We start from the raw sequence: 17007 nt of genomic DNA, 5'->3' as shown, positions 1-17007 counted from the left end.
CTTTGAAATCGTTAATATAAAACCAAAACTTCACCCATTTATTCTTTGAATCAATTAATCCGTATTTACTTTCCATACTTTCAAATTATTCCATCACATGTTATGAACCTTGTAATTATAATTATTAAATTATTAAATTATTTACTTTATTACAATCTTCCATTCTGAAATTTATGAAGCTATATGAAGTCATTAAATCCAACATTCGCCGTATAATTCGTGAACTCCTCATTTCAATTAATTAAATTCATTAAATTATTACTATTCACTAAATTCGAGGTTATCATGTCATTATAATCGTTACCTCTTAAATCATTAAATTATTCAATTACATTTTGTAAAATCAGATAATCCTTAATTCCAAAATTTGTTAAATTATTAAATTATTTGTCTCAATAATTTATAAAATAATTCCTAATATAATTTAAGTCCGAAATTTATCTGACTTATTCTTTCACATAACATCCTCTACTCCTATAAGTGCTGATAATATGGAACGCGCGCGCGAATCGAAAGTAACCCTGACATAAATAAATTAATTTACTACACTGATTCATTTAAATTATAAATATCCCGCACATACATAATCAGCTGTTGCATAATACGTATAACATATGCCTACTCTGTAGCAAGAAACCTACACTACTATTGTAATACACAACTTAATCTACACAGATTCTAAAAACAATGGGACAGAACCTCATTGTCACAAATAAAATCAACCATACGTGAACTGAATTCACACATTAACAAGAAATAATACAATTGCAAACCAGAATTTGCATTGCTCAACACACAGTAGGACATATAACATTGAAACAAACACAACATCAATCAACCAAATAATCACAGGGAAAATCATCATTCATTGAGCTTGGCCAGGCATCGAACTCCGATCCTCAGCATAGCATCATTACAGTGACCTATCATTCCACTCGCCACAATGAACTGTCACGAAGTATATCTATTATTTTTAATTTCAATGTGCTGTCCTAAATTCCTCAAAACAGAACTATATTACGAATGACTAATTCTTTTACTTGTAAGACCCTGCCAACGCTGTCTGACTTCCTCTAATGCACAGCATGCCGACTAGTGATGGGTCGTTCATGAACGAACTGACTCTTTTGAACGACTCATTGGAGAGAGCTAGCTCAGAGCTAGCTCTCTCAATGAGAGTCGACTCTTGTAAGAGCTAGCTCCCTCCTTGCTCCTTGAGGGCTAGTCGTTCATTTACGAGTCGACTCTTGTATGAGCTAGCTCCCACCTTGCTCCCTGAGAGCTAACACGAGCCGACTCTTTTATCAACAGCGACTCCAAGAAAGAGCTAGCTCGTCACATCGACTCTCGTTCATTTCTAGCCAATACCATGCCTCAGATAATCACGTGACGTACAGAAGCCGCTTTCTTTTTTATAGGCTGCCCAGTCTAGCCTCGGTCTAGCCTCTTCCCGCATTCAGTCGGTGCTCTGCTGGTGCTCTGAGCGCGGTGGTTGCGGTCTGTTTGTTAGGTACGTTTTTGTGCCATAGTTCTGGCAACTTGCAACGTAACGAAACAATGAAATGAAATAAACAACATGTTATTGAGCAATACTTACCTGTTCACTTCCTGTATGCACTCATAATCTATGAAGGATGTAGGGCCTAGTATAGATCCAGTAGGTTAGGAGCAAATAAACAACACGAAGTTCGGGTTAACTAACCTCAACTAAGCACGAACAAACAGTCACTATCCAGAATACTGAATATACCACTCGGCAAGTAGAAACGGCGTAGTTTTATTCTGTCTGAAATAATTAAGAAATACTCTGACAAATCCTCACCTGTTTCTTAAATGCGTTCGTAGTTATGAATTAACATATTGCCAAAATCTTTCGGTTTTACGGTACAGTGGATACAATAATATACCGTTGTTTTAAATCAAATTAAGGCAAATAGAAAATAACACTAGTTTTGGCTTTAAAATATAGGCTAAATAACTCATACCAAAGTGAATACCACAGTACATTTTCAAATAATTATTTATTGACGTGTAAGAAGTCCGACTCCTTAGCTGGATGGTCAGCATTGAGGCCTTCACTGCAGAGGGTCCCGGATTCGATTCTCGGCCAAGTCGGGAATTTAATTCTTCTGGCTGGGGAACTGGGTGTTTGTGTTTGTCCCAACACTTTCCTCTTCATATTCAGACAACACACCTCAATACCAACCACCATAGAAACATGCAATATTGATTACATCCCTCCGCATCAGATTAGCGTCAGGAAGGACATCCGGTCATAAAACAGGGCCAGCCGGGCTGAGTGAATCAAACGGTTGAGGCGCTGGCCTACTGACACCAACTTGGCAGGTTCGATCCTGGCTCAGTCCGGTGGTATTTGAAGGTGCTCAAATACGTCAGTCTTGTGTCGGTAGATTTACTGTCACGTAAAAGAACCCCTGCGGGGCTAAATTCTGGCACCTCGGCGTCTCCGAAAACCATAAATTTAGTTGGTGGGACGTAAAGCCAGTAACATTATTACTTATTATAAAACAGGGGCAAATCCACATTTGCGGAACAGTTCGCACCCGCGAACCCACAAGTGTGGGAAAAGTGGTCGAAGCGGAAGTAGAAGAAGAAGTAAGTTTAGTTAGTGTAAGGAATGCCAATATATCGAACATATACGACTCATACGGTTTGATCGTTCTTGAAAAAAATAGTAGAAGAGAGTGTGACCATACTGTACACGAAAAATAGGCATAATGCTATGCGTACTGTAGTATACTTGGTTATATGTACATTTGTGCTGATAGTAGTTTCCATTATTTTCGTTAAAGATCGCGTTTAATCAGCTATGTTTCTACGCTCCATTAATGAATGAAAGAATCTGTTATTTCAACGCGGAATGTCAAGTGAGAAACTTTCTGTAGCTCCAGTCGAAAGAGGATTTTCTGATGACATCTTTTGAGTGAAATGTAAACTACGTGCACAGGATAGAGATTCTTCTTATGCTTATGTGGATTGTCGGGGTCGAACGGAAGTATTGCCAATATCTCGAACATACGTCCCGTACGGTGCATTCAATCTTGAAAGACATCATTTTAAGGAGAATGGAACTTAGGGAAAGTTATATTAGATGTTATCAATCAACACTGTATATTTTTGACACGTTTCTTCGTTACTGTGTATAAAACTTTATCATTGGATTAATTGCGAATGTTGCCAGCATTGTACATTTGTTTTATTCCAAGAGTAGCCAAGACCGACTCCAATCCTCAGACCGTAATATAAGAAAAACATGGCGGCCGAAGTAGCCGAATTGCTGGTATTGGCTAACACGAAAATATCATGTACATTTTATATAAACGGCCGTAATTTAATATGATAAATGTAACATCGTAAGGAAAATCACTTTTACACGTATGAAATCGCTTCGCCAACAAATACGCACCACATATAATCAACTAGAATCACATATATTCTACTAGAAAAGAGGCCAACAAGCTGATTATTTAGACATTTCAATTCGTCAAATAACGTTTGCTCTTAGATTTCACTTCGCTGGATAGATGAAAATACGCGATAAAACTGTTAAAATATTTCTAGCATCATTTTGAATATTTCAAAATAAATTAAGGTGCAAAATTCCTCGATTTATTCGCTCTCATGAGAACTGTGAAACACCAACATAACTTGTTGCCTTAGTTTTGAAGTGGTAGATAATTTCTTAAATTCACCACCCAATGAATGGGAAGTACACCCGAAATCATAATGTTATTCGTTTTACGTCCTATTAACTACATTTTTTACGGGTTTCGGAAACGTCTAAATGCCGAAATTTAGTCCTGCAATAGTTCCTTTACGTGCCAGTAAATCTACCGACACGAGGCTGACGTATTTGAGCACCATCAAATACCACCGGACTGAGTCAGGATCGAATCGAGCAACTTGGAATCAGAAGGCCAGCGCCTTAACCGTCTGAGTCACTCAGATCATTGCTGTTTTTTGATAATTGCTTTACGTCACACCGACACATATAGGTCTTATGGCGACGATGGGACAGGGAAGGTCTAGGAGTGGGAAGGAAGCGGTCGTGGCCTTAAGGTACAGCCCCAGCATTTGCCTGGTGTGAAAATGGGAAACCAAGGAAAGCCATGTTAAGGGCTGCCGACAGTGGGGTTCGAACCTACCATCTCCCGAATACTGGACACTGGCGCACTTAGCGACTGCAGCTTTCGAGCTCGGTGTCACTCAGATCAAGTACACCCGAAATGATTATGTTAACATGATGTTAATATAATGTTGACATATGGCATAACAGCACTTCACGCAATGATAGTAACCTTAATAATGAAACGTTCAGACGCTAAGGATATAGCCTAATAGGTTTTTACCCATTAAATAACATGAGTGGAAAAACTCTATTGGCTAAACATTGATATTTAACCACATGCATGAGCTTCAGTTCGGCACAGTCTGCTTAATAACTGATAGCCACAGCATGAATCGGAAGGTGTTGGTAGTGTAAAACCCTACGTTACAAACCCAGCTAATCCCTCTAAGTCACTATTTCTTTTGTGTAACAGTATACAGATTGCTCCATCCATCACACTTATAAGTTTTGTTATACTCCAAGATCCAGCCAAACATTTCCGCAGGCAAAGCACAGATTATTGTAAAATACACTTGCATCTAAATCACTAGACACTTTGAAGCACATAGACACTGACGGAATAACACAATATCAATTATATTCTATCTAAGTTAATATTTTTCGAGGAACACGAATAGTTTGGAAGTAGAGGACTAGATTTCCTAACCTCAGACTTATTCTCAAAATGATGTATGCACGCTACGGTTTTGCCATGGACTTCAAAATAATCACGATGTATATTCCTAATCGATTTCTCTTCTAATGTTCTATTTCGTAGGAAACTTAAGAATAGTTGTATGAGAGGCATTGTCATAGTTAGACTAAAAACTGGTCCACCTAGTGCACTCATGTTTTTAATGAGTAAAAATACGATCAAAACAAGCACATTCTCACATTACTGCGTATAATTACAGATCCTATGTACCCACTGACTCATATAAATACACTCGCACACTTATATTCTACAAAGAAACTAACATTTATCGTCAAATTTAATAAAATTACACCGACTACATACGATAACAACAAACCAAAACAAACCCACATTTCCAACAATTTCGGCTACTCGATTCGCCATCTTTGAACGATCGAGAGTAGCATTAAGGTCTGAGGATTGAAGTCGGTCTTGGAGTAGCGTACCAAACTGTATATTGTGTTGCCATCTGTTGTGGGAAAGGTGAACTATCTCGCGCCATCTCGCTCCTTCAAATAAAATCGGGAGTCATGATTAATCTAGAAAATGTAAAATCACGCTATTTTGGGCGTTTATGAAAAATAACTCATGGCTTAGTGTATACTATAGTAACTTACATCCCATTACATTATTAAACAATTATTTATTAACGTGTAAGTATTGCCAATATCATGAACATACGTCCCGTCACGGTGCATTCAGTCTTGAAAAAGATGTTATCCATTTGTTAAACATTTCTTCGTTACTGTATATAAAGCTTTATCGTTAGATTATTTGCCAATGTTGCCAGGAGTGCATATATTAGTTGTTTTATTTCAAGAGTAGCTTTCTAAACTGGACGTTGTGCTGCCATCTGTTGTGGAAAATATAAACTATTTGCGCTATATCATTCGTTCCCGGAAGTCATGAAGAGCGACCGGAAGTCATAAAGAGCCGTCTGCCCTAAACCGGAAGAACGAATGAACGAACGAACCTGGAGCGGTGAGCGGCTTCTGACTTCCTGGCTCGCTCCTACCTTCCCGCTCCCAAGAGTCGACTCTTTTGAACGACTCTCAGTTAGGAGCGGGCGCGAATGAACTAGCTCCCTCAAAAGAGCTAGTTCGACCCATCACTAATGCCGACCCGGGCGACTACCTTATCTCAAGCGCCTCGCTCATTTCATTAACACGGCATTTCAACTCGTCCGCACCCAATTAATATTTCTCTCTCTCCGCTATAATTAACTCATATGTTTCCTCTAAATCATCTTTCGTATCCTTGCTTTCTGGGCGAACAGTAACCATTATATATAACACTCTCAATGCACATTATTTGTTCCATATCTCACGTGTTTAATTCTACATTCCTTTCTCAATATTATTAAGAAACACGTATATCACAATGCCGGTATTTATTCATATATTGCGCTACACAATCTCATTAGTTCGACCCCTGCATTTTGTGTCTTAAAGGCTCTACTTCGAAACTGGACTAACTACATCTCAGATAAATTATATGATGAAACCTATTCCCTACAGCACATTTTTCGTCCACTGGTTAACAACACATATTACTTACTGATGACATACACTCTCAAATTTCACTGTAATGTGCCGGAATAACCAAGGTTCAAATCTTTCGGTCAATAAAATTCCTCTCGACGATCTTGCTGTCATGCAACATGCTAGACTAATCTATCTATTCCCTTGATTATAAACTTACATTGATTGCCTCCTACATCACTTTAAATATTCACACACACGCTGGTATTTATCAGAAGATCGCGCACTAAGGAAAACCATATTTCACACACGTATTATCACTATAGAAGACCATTATTTATACACACAAATTATTTCACCATTTATGAAGACCATATTCAACACACGCCTCTTATTTACATATTCACTCCCCCCTAGGCATCAGTATAAAAATTTACGCCCTAAAAAACTCTATCCTTGCTACAGTAAAATAAAAATATATAAAATGAATTGACATGCATTAAATTATTTACAAGTTAACAGCTAATCATGCACAGGCCAGATATAACGAATCAGGGTACTTATAGATTTGGCGACGCTCCATACTCAGCTCCACGGCCTCATGGTATCAGGTCGGCCAATGCCTTTCTCCATGACCATGTTCTTCATTCTTGCAGGCTTTAATGAATTCACACGGCTTCACGCATTAACACACTAAAATATACACAAACACATATATAAGAAACTTATAATAGCACATTAAACACTTATTTACACTAATAATGAATACTTTGTCTCTGCTCTTTTCACGAGTTTAACACGCGGCACTGCAAAGCGTCCTTGCATCGATATCGTTCCGGTCTTTCTACTTTGTCACAGTTAATATTGTAAAATCGCCTTCCCAAATTCTACAGAATTTTCCATCGTTATTCAGTTGAAAATGTAGTCTATCGGATCCCGTTGTATCCTATCGACAATTATAGTTAATGGATTGAGAAATGCTCAAGATTGTTAGTCCGCGTTGATCACCATGCGCTTCCCGTCCGAGCCATTCAAATTCACGTAGCAGAGTGAGTGTCTTCAGAGCGGCACGCGTCTTCTTCCTGCACACGAGCTTCCGGGTACGGAGCTCGGGGAACCCCATCAACAGTGGTATCATATCCCGTCATGTATGCCTGCATTTATTCATTACAGTAAACCATTAGAAATATGCCGTCTTTAATTCTCGTCCACGGGAGAGTTTAACATTGATTTCACATTGTCCCTTGGTGGATTTAATTAATTTTGGAGGTCATTCGTACGGCATCCATCTTTAATTTTCCCCCATCACTTCAAACTTGCTATGCTGCTATTCGCTACTCGAAAATGCTGCCAACTTAAAACTGAGTATCTTGATCACACACCTCACGGAATATTCCATTACTTCCTATTGCGTCATCAAATGACCCTGACACGTGGAACTTAGCTCCAAGCTTGGACAAGCGAAATTGCGCCACACATCCGGCCTCTAATGAAACTGTAGCCCATTCTCTTATACTTTTCTGTAATTTATAATATTTTAAGACAATGCTATGAGCCAATTGGGCTCAATATTAACCCTGTCGATCATTTATGGGACGTGGTGATGAGGTCCATTCTCATCCAAAAATCATGAACCTAAAAATAGCAGGAAGCTTTGCGCAGCAATCCCAACGGCATGAGGCAGATTCTCTCCACAGGTGGTATCGATGCGACTAAGAGTTCCTGCACTTGGCCGAGCTAGAGGAAGGTCTACATGACACTAGACCACTATCCCATGACTTTTGGCCGGTCAGTGTGTGTATGTTTCTTTCGGAGTCAGACTCTTGCATTGTACTTTACATGCGTGCATACAAACTGCAACCTTGCTTGCCATTAAGTCTCCGGCTAACTCAAGATTCAGGGCGCGTTCAATTCTGAAGAGCACACGTGTGTCTAATTGGTCATCCTCCCCAGTTGTATCCCCTGACCCAGAGTCTGAAGCTCCAGGACACTGCTCTTGAGGCGGTAGAGGTGGGATCCATCGCTGAGTCCGAGGGAAAAACCGACGCTGGAGGGTAAACAGATTATGAACGAACGAACACGTGTGTTTAACTAAATTTAAGATGCAACTAAAAGGGACCCCAGGGGCTCTCAATTTGGGAGCGTGAGTTGGCGACCACGGGGTCATTAGCCGGTTACTAGCAGTGCTTCCACTTACTAATGTCAGGCTCTTCACTTTCATCTATTCTATCCAACCTCCCTTGGTCAACTCTTGTTCTTTTCCGACCCCGACGTTATTAGAGCGTTCGAGGCCTAGGGAATCTTTCATTTTCACGCCCTTCGTGGCCCTTGTCTTTCTTTGGCCGATACGTTCATTTTTCGAAGTGTCGGATCAATTCCATTTTTCGCTCTGATTATTGTTATATAGAGGTTGGTTGCCTAGTTGTACTTCCTCTTAAAACAATAATTACCACCACTGACTATTTTTTTTTTGCTAGGGGCTTTACGTCGCACCGACACAGATAGGTCTTATGGCGACGATGGGATAGGAAAGGCCTAGGAATTGGAAGGAAGCGGCCGTGGCCTTAATTAAGGTACAGCCCCAGCATTTGCCTGGTGTGAAAATGGGAAACCACGGAAAACCATTTTCAGGGCTGCCGATAGTGGGATTCGAACCTACTATCTCCCGGATGCAAGCTCACAGCCGCGCGCCTCTACGCGCACGGCTAACTCGCCCGGTTGACTAATTTTAATGGCTAAGCAAGGGAGAGGTATATCGTAATATCTACTTTAAATAAGGAGTCATATCTGGGAAAAACCCATATATTACACCTAAGCAACAAGAAATTATCTTCTCTTAATGCCCATGGTTTCCCCGAAGCTCTTGATGGAGAAAGACATGATACGGATGGAACTGAAGACGTTGGAGAACGCGTAGTACTCGTACAGCAACAACAATTAGACCATTCATTCTATCCTCTTCTCCAGTCACTCGTTTGTTTCTGTTACGTTTTCTAGGTGGTACACATCCGGTTACATGTAACTGGTTGAAGAGGTTCACGAAGAATAATTGTCGAGGTGGATGACGTCTACTGGGATATCGTTCCGGGTACGAGCACAAGAACGAACGAGCAACTTTCTTCCTATATTCTCCAGACACCATTAATAATATTTGGGGTGCAAGTTTTAGGTGGATCACCCTGTATAAACGTTACAATTAACACATTTATCAAACCGTAACAACGCGTATGAAACTAACCGTGAAACTTTTTACATCCGTAGACATTTAGTTACAAGGGTACACAAAATTGAGAAGCGGATAGCCTACCCATATGCACGTTTATTCGTGTACGCAGATAATCAGGAGTCCTGGAAATGTGTTCGTCTTTGCGCCAATGTGTCAGAAAGAAACACTTGGTCACGTCTTGGAAAAGTGCCCTTATGGCGATCCATTAAGACACACCCGCCATCATAAAATAAGATCATTCATTGCCGAAGAGCTTTGTGGAAAGGGTTACACAGTTTACGAAGAAGTTCACGGCGTGTCAACAAACGGAAGCAACAGAAGAATCGACATGATAGCCTTTAAAAAGACAGTAAAAAAGGTTATATAATCAACCCCATGGTCAGAATGGAGCATCATACCGGCCAGCCTAAAAAGGTCTACATCTACACATCTACAATTGAATTTTACAGGTAAACGTACCATTTAGAAGAGGTGTGAATTTCTGGAACAGATTCGGCTTACAAAAGTCCAGAATCAATATTTTGGTAATCGCCACTTTACGAGGATATTTGTTTATTTTAAAAACACATCCGTATTTACAGTAGTTCACATTATATTCCCGTTAACATCCTAATAACGAAAGTATTGTTCTTTAATTACTTTCCTTTTGGTATTGCCAAAAACTTAATGCTGTAGACTGTATGTTGTGTTAACCTTTGAATTTTGAGTTGTTATTTATCAGATGGTGTTAGTGTTCATTTTTGTTATGTAGTTAAAGTTTGACCTTATGGCAATCCAGAATGTCTGGAAAGTCATTGAGTTTCGCAATAAATGTATTCTTTCTTTCTTACTCCACTTACCGTCCAGGGTTGGTTTTTCTCTCGGACCTATCTCTACCGCCTCAAGAGCAGTGTCCTGGAGCGTGACACTGGGTCGGGGGATACAATTGAAAAGGAGGAACAGTACTTCGCCCAGGCGGTCCCACCTGCTATGCTGAACAGGGGCCTTGTGGGTGGATAGGAAGATTGGAAGGGATGGACAGAGAAGAGGGAAGGAAGCGGCAGTTGCCTTAGGTTAGGTACCATCCTAGTATTTGCCTCGAGAAGAAGTAGGAAACCGCGGAAAACTACTGCGAGAATTGGTGAGACGGGAATCGAACCCCCCCACACACACACACACTCAGTTAACCTTCCGAGGCTGAGTGGACGCCGTTCCAGCCCTCGTACCACTTTTCAAATTTTGTGGCAGAGCCGGGAACCGAAGCCGGGCCTCCACGGGGTGGCAGCTAATCACACTAACCACTACACCACAGAGACGGACTCAGTAAATATATGCGACAGGAATTTGCGCAGAAAATCGGCCTCAGAAATATCCTTCGAAAAGACAGAAATCATGTTACGTGATCCACCATTTGTAAATAAAATTACAATATTGATGAACAGGAAATATCGTTGACAAATTTAAATGCCGTGCTTAGGAAAAATCATAACATACAACCTGAACGAAAAGCAGGCGTAGCTATTAGTATATATAAACTGACCAGAGTACAATATATCACAAAGAACACATACCGGTACCTACATTTTAAAAAAAAGACCTTTCAAAAGCCACGAAATTCAAACAATATAAAACCGTTACAAAACCAGATATAGGCCTAACATCCGCGAGTGAAACCATTTTCAGAACAACTAACACTGCACTGCAGATTACTCTAGATTGAAAGAAGAATCAGAACGTTCATTTAAAAAAATATACCAAGAGAATGGATACTGGAAACGAGATTCTAATGAAACAATCGACAAGGAATTGTAATCAGTAATGGGCACGATCACGAAGATACGAATCTCGTTCTTTGGACGTCTACTGAGGACACCGAAAAACAGGATCATCAGGAGAAATTATAGAAAAATTATGGAACAGTAAGAGCAGCATTATATGGATTACAGAAATCAAGGAAGATATGAAAGAACAACAAATTACAATAGAAGATTTTAAAAACAAAACAAAGTCAAGAAACTCACATACAAACAAACCAGACAGGTAACTTCAGAAGAAGAAAGAAAGAAAGAAGGAAAGAAAGTTAAAATCGTAGAGAAAGTACTGGTCTGACAGCAAACTGAAAACATCATTTTATAAATTTAACTAAATTGGTCCAATGAAGGCCATGAGATGTAAATAATAATAATAATAATAATAATAATAATAATAATAATAATAATAATAATAATAATAATAATAATAATAATAATAATAATAATAATAATTTGTAGGCCTATATGATGATGCTGGATTTAGAATGTTAAAAGTACCGGGCGAGTTGGCTGTGCGGTTAGGGGCGCGCAACTGCAAGGTTGCAACTGGGAGATAGTGGGTTCGAACCCCACTGTCGGCATCCCTGAGACGGCTTTCTGTGTTTTCCCAGTTTCACACCAGGCAAATGCTGGGGCTGTATCTTAATTAAGGCCGCTGACTTCCCACTCCTAGGCTTTTCCTATCCCATCGCCGCCACAAGACCTATCTACTGTATGTCAGTGCGACATAAAACAAATGTGTGTGTTAAACTAGTAGTATTTGTTGTAATATTTTCTTTCTATGGAATTGCTTGTTTTACTCTTCTTCTTGTTGGGTAATTACCCGGTATGTTTCAACTTGACTTTAGTATCACCCTATTGTAAGTGATCATTGCTACCGCAATATTTCCCAATTGCGATGTATTTATTATTATTAAGTTATTATTATTATTCGAAGGAGATCAGTTCCAGAACGCAAGAGTTGCATTTAGTGTCACAAGAGTGACGTCGAGGTCCATTTTGAAAGTTCTCTTTCCACAATCATGTCGTATAGTCGTTGCCACGACCGGTCACCCCATGTGAGAATTGTGCTGGACAAGACGGAGGCGGGACAGGGTTTTCTCCGGGTACTCCGGTTTTGCAAGAGACTATGCTCATTTTTCCGTATTGAAAGTCTGTTAAAGGAGAACAATAACACTTTGATTTCCACCTATTCAATATAAGTTATTAAAAGCAATTATAAAATTAGGATCTCATCCTTATTTTATTGCTAAATTATTAAAAACATATGACATGTTTCGTTCAAATTCTGAACATCTTCAGCCATAAACATTCTTAACAAGGTTTTGTCTGTCATTTTTCATTCCAGCAACACTAAATTCATTTCATCTGCCAGATACTAATTATTTTAATTATTGCCCGAGAGGAGTGCGACAGGCTTCGGCAGTCGGCACAATTCCTATCTTTGCCGCTAGATGGGGCTTCATTCATTGTATTCCTCAGCCGGTCGAATAACTGGAAACTGGCTGTGGATTTTCATTTTCAGTGTTACAACTGAAAAGTGAATACGGTATTAAAAATAGTAAAGAAATCCGTCCTCTAATAATAATTATAATAATAATAATAATAATTTGTATATGATGATGCTGGATTTAGAATGTTAAAAGTACCGGGCGAGTTGGCCATGCAGTTAGGGGCACGCAACTGCAAGCTTGATTTACAAATTTCATTTTTGTTCCGTATTGATAGCCACCAAATATCATAAAAAGAAAGAAAGGTTCCACCTAATCAATCAATCAATCAATCAATCAATCAATCAATCAATCAATCAATCAATCAATCAATCAATCAATCAATCAATCAATCAATCAATCAATCAATCAATCAATCAATCAATCAATCAATCAATCATTCAATCAATCAATCAATCAAAATAAGTACGGATTAGGTGGAACCTTTCTTCCTTTTTATGATATTCAACTGCAAGCTTGCTCTGGGAGAGAGTGGGTTCGAGCTCCACTGTCGGCAGCCCTGAAGATGGTTTTCCATGATTTCCCATTTTCACACCAGTCAAATTGTCCTACAATCTTAAGCGCAATATAATACAGGGTGGTCAGAAACAACGTGAACCAGGTATATGAGCTTTGGAGGGCTGCTGAAAAATGAAAATCCGAATCTGCTCATGACTTAAGACCAGCTTGAGAGCCGGGCCCAGAAATCAGCATCAAACACAAACACACCGCGAGTTCCAGGCAGTGTCCCCGTAGCGTACTTGCTTTGGCAAAAATCCTGTCAGCTCGAAGGTACATGTTCAAACCCCTCCCCAAGCAAAGTTTCATTCTTCGACTGGTGTTCTCCTGCCGATCTTAAGTCACGTACCGGTACAAATTTAGAAGCAAAGCCCACATAGCCCATTTGAATTCGCCCGTGAGGTGATCTGCTTGCCTAACTCCAGCAGCTAATAAAATGACAACATATTATGTTATTTCCTTCATATTATTTATTGGCATGAGCAACTCTCTTATCCTCATAAAGCCGGTTCATGTTGTTTCTGACTACCCTGTATATCCCTGATCATCCAACTTGAAACTTGTGTGATGCACGTTGTAAACAGTCCAGTACTGTATCATTCTATTTTTAATGCAATTTGCCTTCTATCTCACAAGACAGTGAAACATGGCTTAATCAGATAATTTTTTATTCTTTCAGATAAGAACGTTATGACAGAAATCCTTCTGGACGGTAAATTCTTCCAGCAATATCCTTCAGTAAGTAAATATTATTCTTTCCTTCACTCTCTCCTCTTTTCCATTCAAGCCCTTCACATGACGGCACTTGATCTATCATTATAGCCGATACATGACAAAAAAAAAAGGGAGTTTCATATTTTTGAGGTGGTTCATGGATTAGCAGACATTCGAAGAAATATAAAGTTGACATTTATTTATTTATTTGTTTATTCATTCTTAACTAAATTACTTGGCTTGATGTCTAGGTAATTAGCCCGAGCATTTCTGAACTGTTTAAAACCAACTTATCTGACTGGTACTCTAGAGACACGGATGGCTAATTATGCAGGGTTATTCAGTTGAGATGTCCATCTTAAATATTATCTGAATCATTTAAAATAAATACAATCTCTTTTTAAATTATTTAAATGTATTAAATGACTCATAAAACACTTTCCATTTCGTCTCCATCACTTACATAATTACCAAGATAAAGGTAGTAACTTCGTTTTCTTTTATGTCACTATACTAATTTCATCCAGAATTGAGTGACAAGTTCAGTGATGTGCTTATTTTGTATATCCGACATGTACTTTTGGAGATATTAAAGGGTTTCATATGAATAGGCATTAGACATATGCCATTCGCTGTGATGCTGTGTTACTCACGCCTTTTGATAAATACAGGTACCTCGCCCTAATCTTGAGTGGGTCCCGAGAAACAACAGTATGATGTACAGCATTTTGGAGTTACAAAACTTTTGTTTCATTGACATTGAATCAGGAAGAGACGAGAAAACACAGTGACATTGTAATAATTCAAGTGCTTTATTGTCCTCATGATTACACAGTATATGAAATGAAATCAACAACTTCAAAATCCAGTGAATGACATCGTCATTGGAAAAAATGGATGAAAAAATTAACGGAGAATGTTATTGTAAGGCTGGTCCTCCTTAAAGCCACCAAGTAAAATCTATGTACTTATAACAGGCAGTGGTCAGATTTTAACAATATCGTTCAGGTGTTTTTGGGAGCATTTTCATCTCGCAGGGAAATATACAGTCGCTCAAAAATTGGTTGAGGTATATCATGTGTGTTTATCAACAAGGCATCCGCCTCCGTAGCATAACAGTTTGTGTTATTATCTGCTGTCCTTGGGGGCCCGGGTTCGATTCCCAGTACTGCCAGAAATTTAAGAATGGCAGGAGGGCTGGTATGTGGTTGAAATGGTACATGCAGCTCACCTCCCATGGGGGTGTGGCTGAAAAGAGCTGCACCACCACCAGATGAGGACTCGAGTTTATTTTTTACTTTATCAACAAGGCATGAGTCATGCAGCAAGCCCTCTACATCAGAGCGAGTGGTGCATCTCTTTCTGTCTAATGTCTTCTCATATGAAACCCTTAACATCTTCACAATTTCTTGTCAGATTTTCAAACTAAGCACGTCAATGAACTTCTCGCTCGATCCTTAGTTGTTCTATTGGATGAAATTAGTACACTCCCATTTAAAAAACAAAGTTACTACAGGTTTCTCAGTAATTTTATATGTGATGGAGATGAATTGGACAGAGTTTTATGAGCCCCTTGATATGATTTAAGAATTTGAAATCAGAATATCTATATCTTTAATGGATCAGAAGATATTTAAGGTGGTCAACTTAGCTGAATAACCCTGTAGAGTCCAAACACGTGTATCATTCCGTACCAGTGGACGAGTGTGCTTACAGTACATAAGTCAAAAAGCATGTGACTTCTGCCTTAATTTTCTTCGTCTCCCACGATGATCTTGTTTTGTCAGGTGAAGGAATTAATCCAGTTAAAAGCAAATTAGGTTGTATTTTCAGGATTCTAGTACAAGTAGTTTATGAGCTATTGTAGTTTAAAAATTGTAAATACCAACAGTTGCCTACTCCATTCAACTACTTAGTTAAGAGGCTATGATGTTCTTATGTTTGTTTCCTGATTCACATTGCGACTTCCTTGTCAATTAGTTTGTGATAGCTCAAGTAGTAGGGTATGGTGGAGGATGGTATTTACTGATGATGAAAAAAAGCAGACATGTTAATGGTGTATGGAGAATGTAGGACAAATGCTGTTCATTCTTGTGCTATGTACACAGAACAATATCCCAATAGATGTCACCCATCTCGACAATTTTTTGTGAACCTCTTCACCAAGTTACGTGAAACTGGAAATTTACTACCTAGAAAATGTAACAGAAACCAATGAGTGACTGGAGAAGAGGGTGATATTAACGTTCCAGCTGCTTTTCCTGTAAATCCCCACGTTAGTTCCCATGCAGTCGCATGAGGAAATGGCATGAGTCAGGCAAGTGTACTACGCATTCTCTAAAGTTCCATTCGTATCATATCTCTCTCCACCAACAACTGCATGGAAATGATTTTGAGAATCGTGTTAACTTTTGTGCATGGGCATTAAGAAAAGATACACCAGATTTACCCTATATCTTGTTTCATGGTGAAGCAACATTTAAAACTCAGAGATAGACATCAAGCCTACATTCTGTGAGATATTTGCAGAATATCATTGGAGGTTATAATCGTCTTCGAACAGTTCTAAGGGAGGTTGTTAATATTTCAACAGTACGCACATAATAGCCCATTATTTCACACCGTAAGGTGTTTTCTGTGATTTGCTATAATTTTTACTGTATTTCTCTTCTACTTCCGTTTTCTGCTTATATTTCTTGCCTCTGCCTTGCCTCTGTAGGCTTAAGTAATAACACTGTAAGTCATGTTCTTATCTAAGAATCCCTGTACCTAAATTTCTCCTCTGTTACTGCTTTCTTAAATCCATGAGGGACTTTTCATTTTTGCAATACATCCACTTCATTTTTAGCTTTAGATAGAGCTGCATTTCTACATTATAATTTAAAAAGCCCATCTAGATTCTGACTGGCATTAGGAAAAGGGGCCTATCTTTGTAATGAAACACCACATCTCTATTGTGAATGG

General features: G+C 39.0%; 1 protein-coding gene across 1 annotated transcript in view; it reads left to right on the top strand.

Annotated features, from left to right (window-relative positions):
* The window catches only part of LOC136866625 (uncharacterized), a 293808-nt gene that overhangs the window by 170288 nt on the left and 106513 nt on the right, over positions 1-17007 (top strand). The window contains exon 3 of the mRNA XM_068226783.1: positions 14009-14067. Coding sequence (XP_068082884.1) covers positions 14009-14067 — 59 coding nt within the window. The remainder of the gene's footprint in view (positions 1-14008; positions 14068-17007) is intronic.

Source organism: Anabrus simplex, chromosome 3 (assembly GCF_040414725.1).
Source record: "Anabrus simplex isolate iqAnaSimp1 chromosome 3, ASM4041472v1, whole genome shotgun sequence".
Classification (NCBI taxonomy): Eukaryota; Metazoa; Arthropoda; class Insecta; order Orthoptera; family Tettigoniidae; genus Anabrus; species Anabrus simplex.
This window is presented reverse-complemented; position numbering and strand designations above follow the sequence as displayed.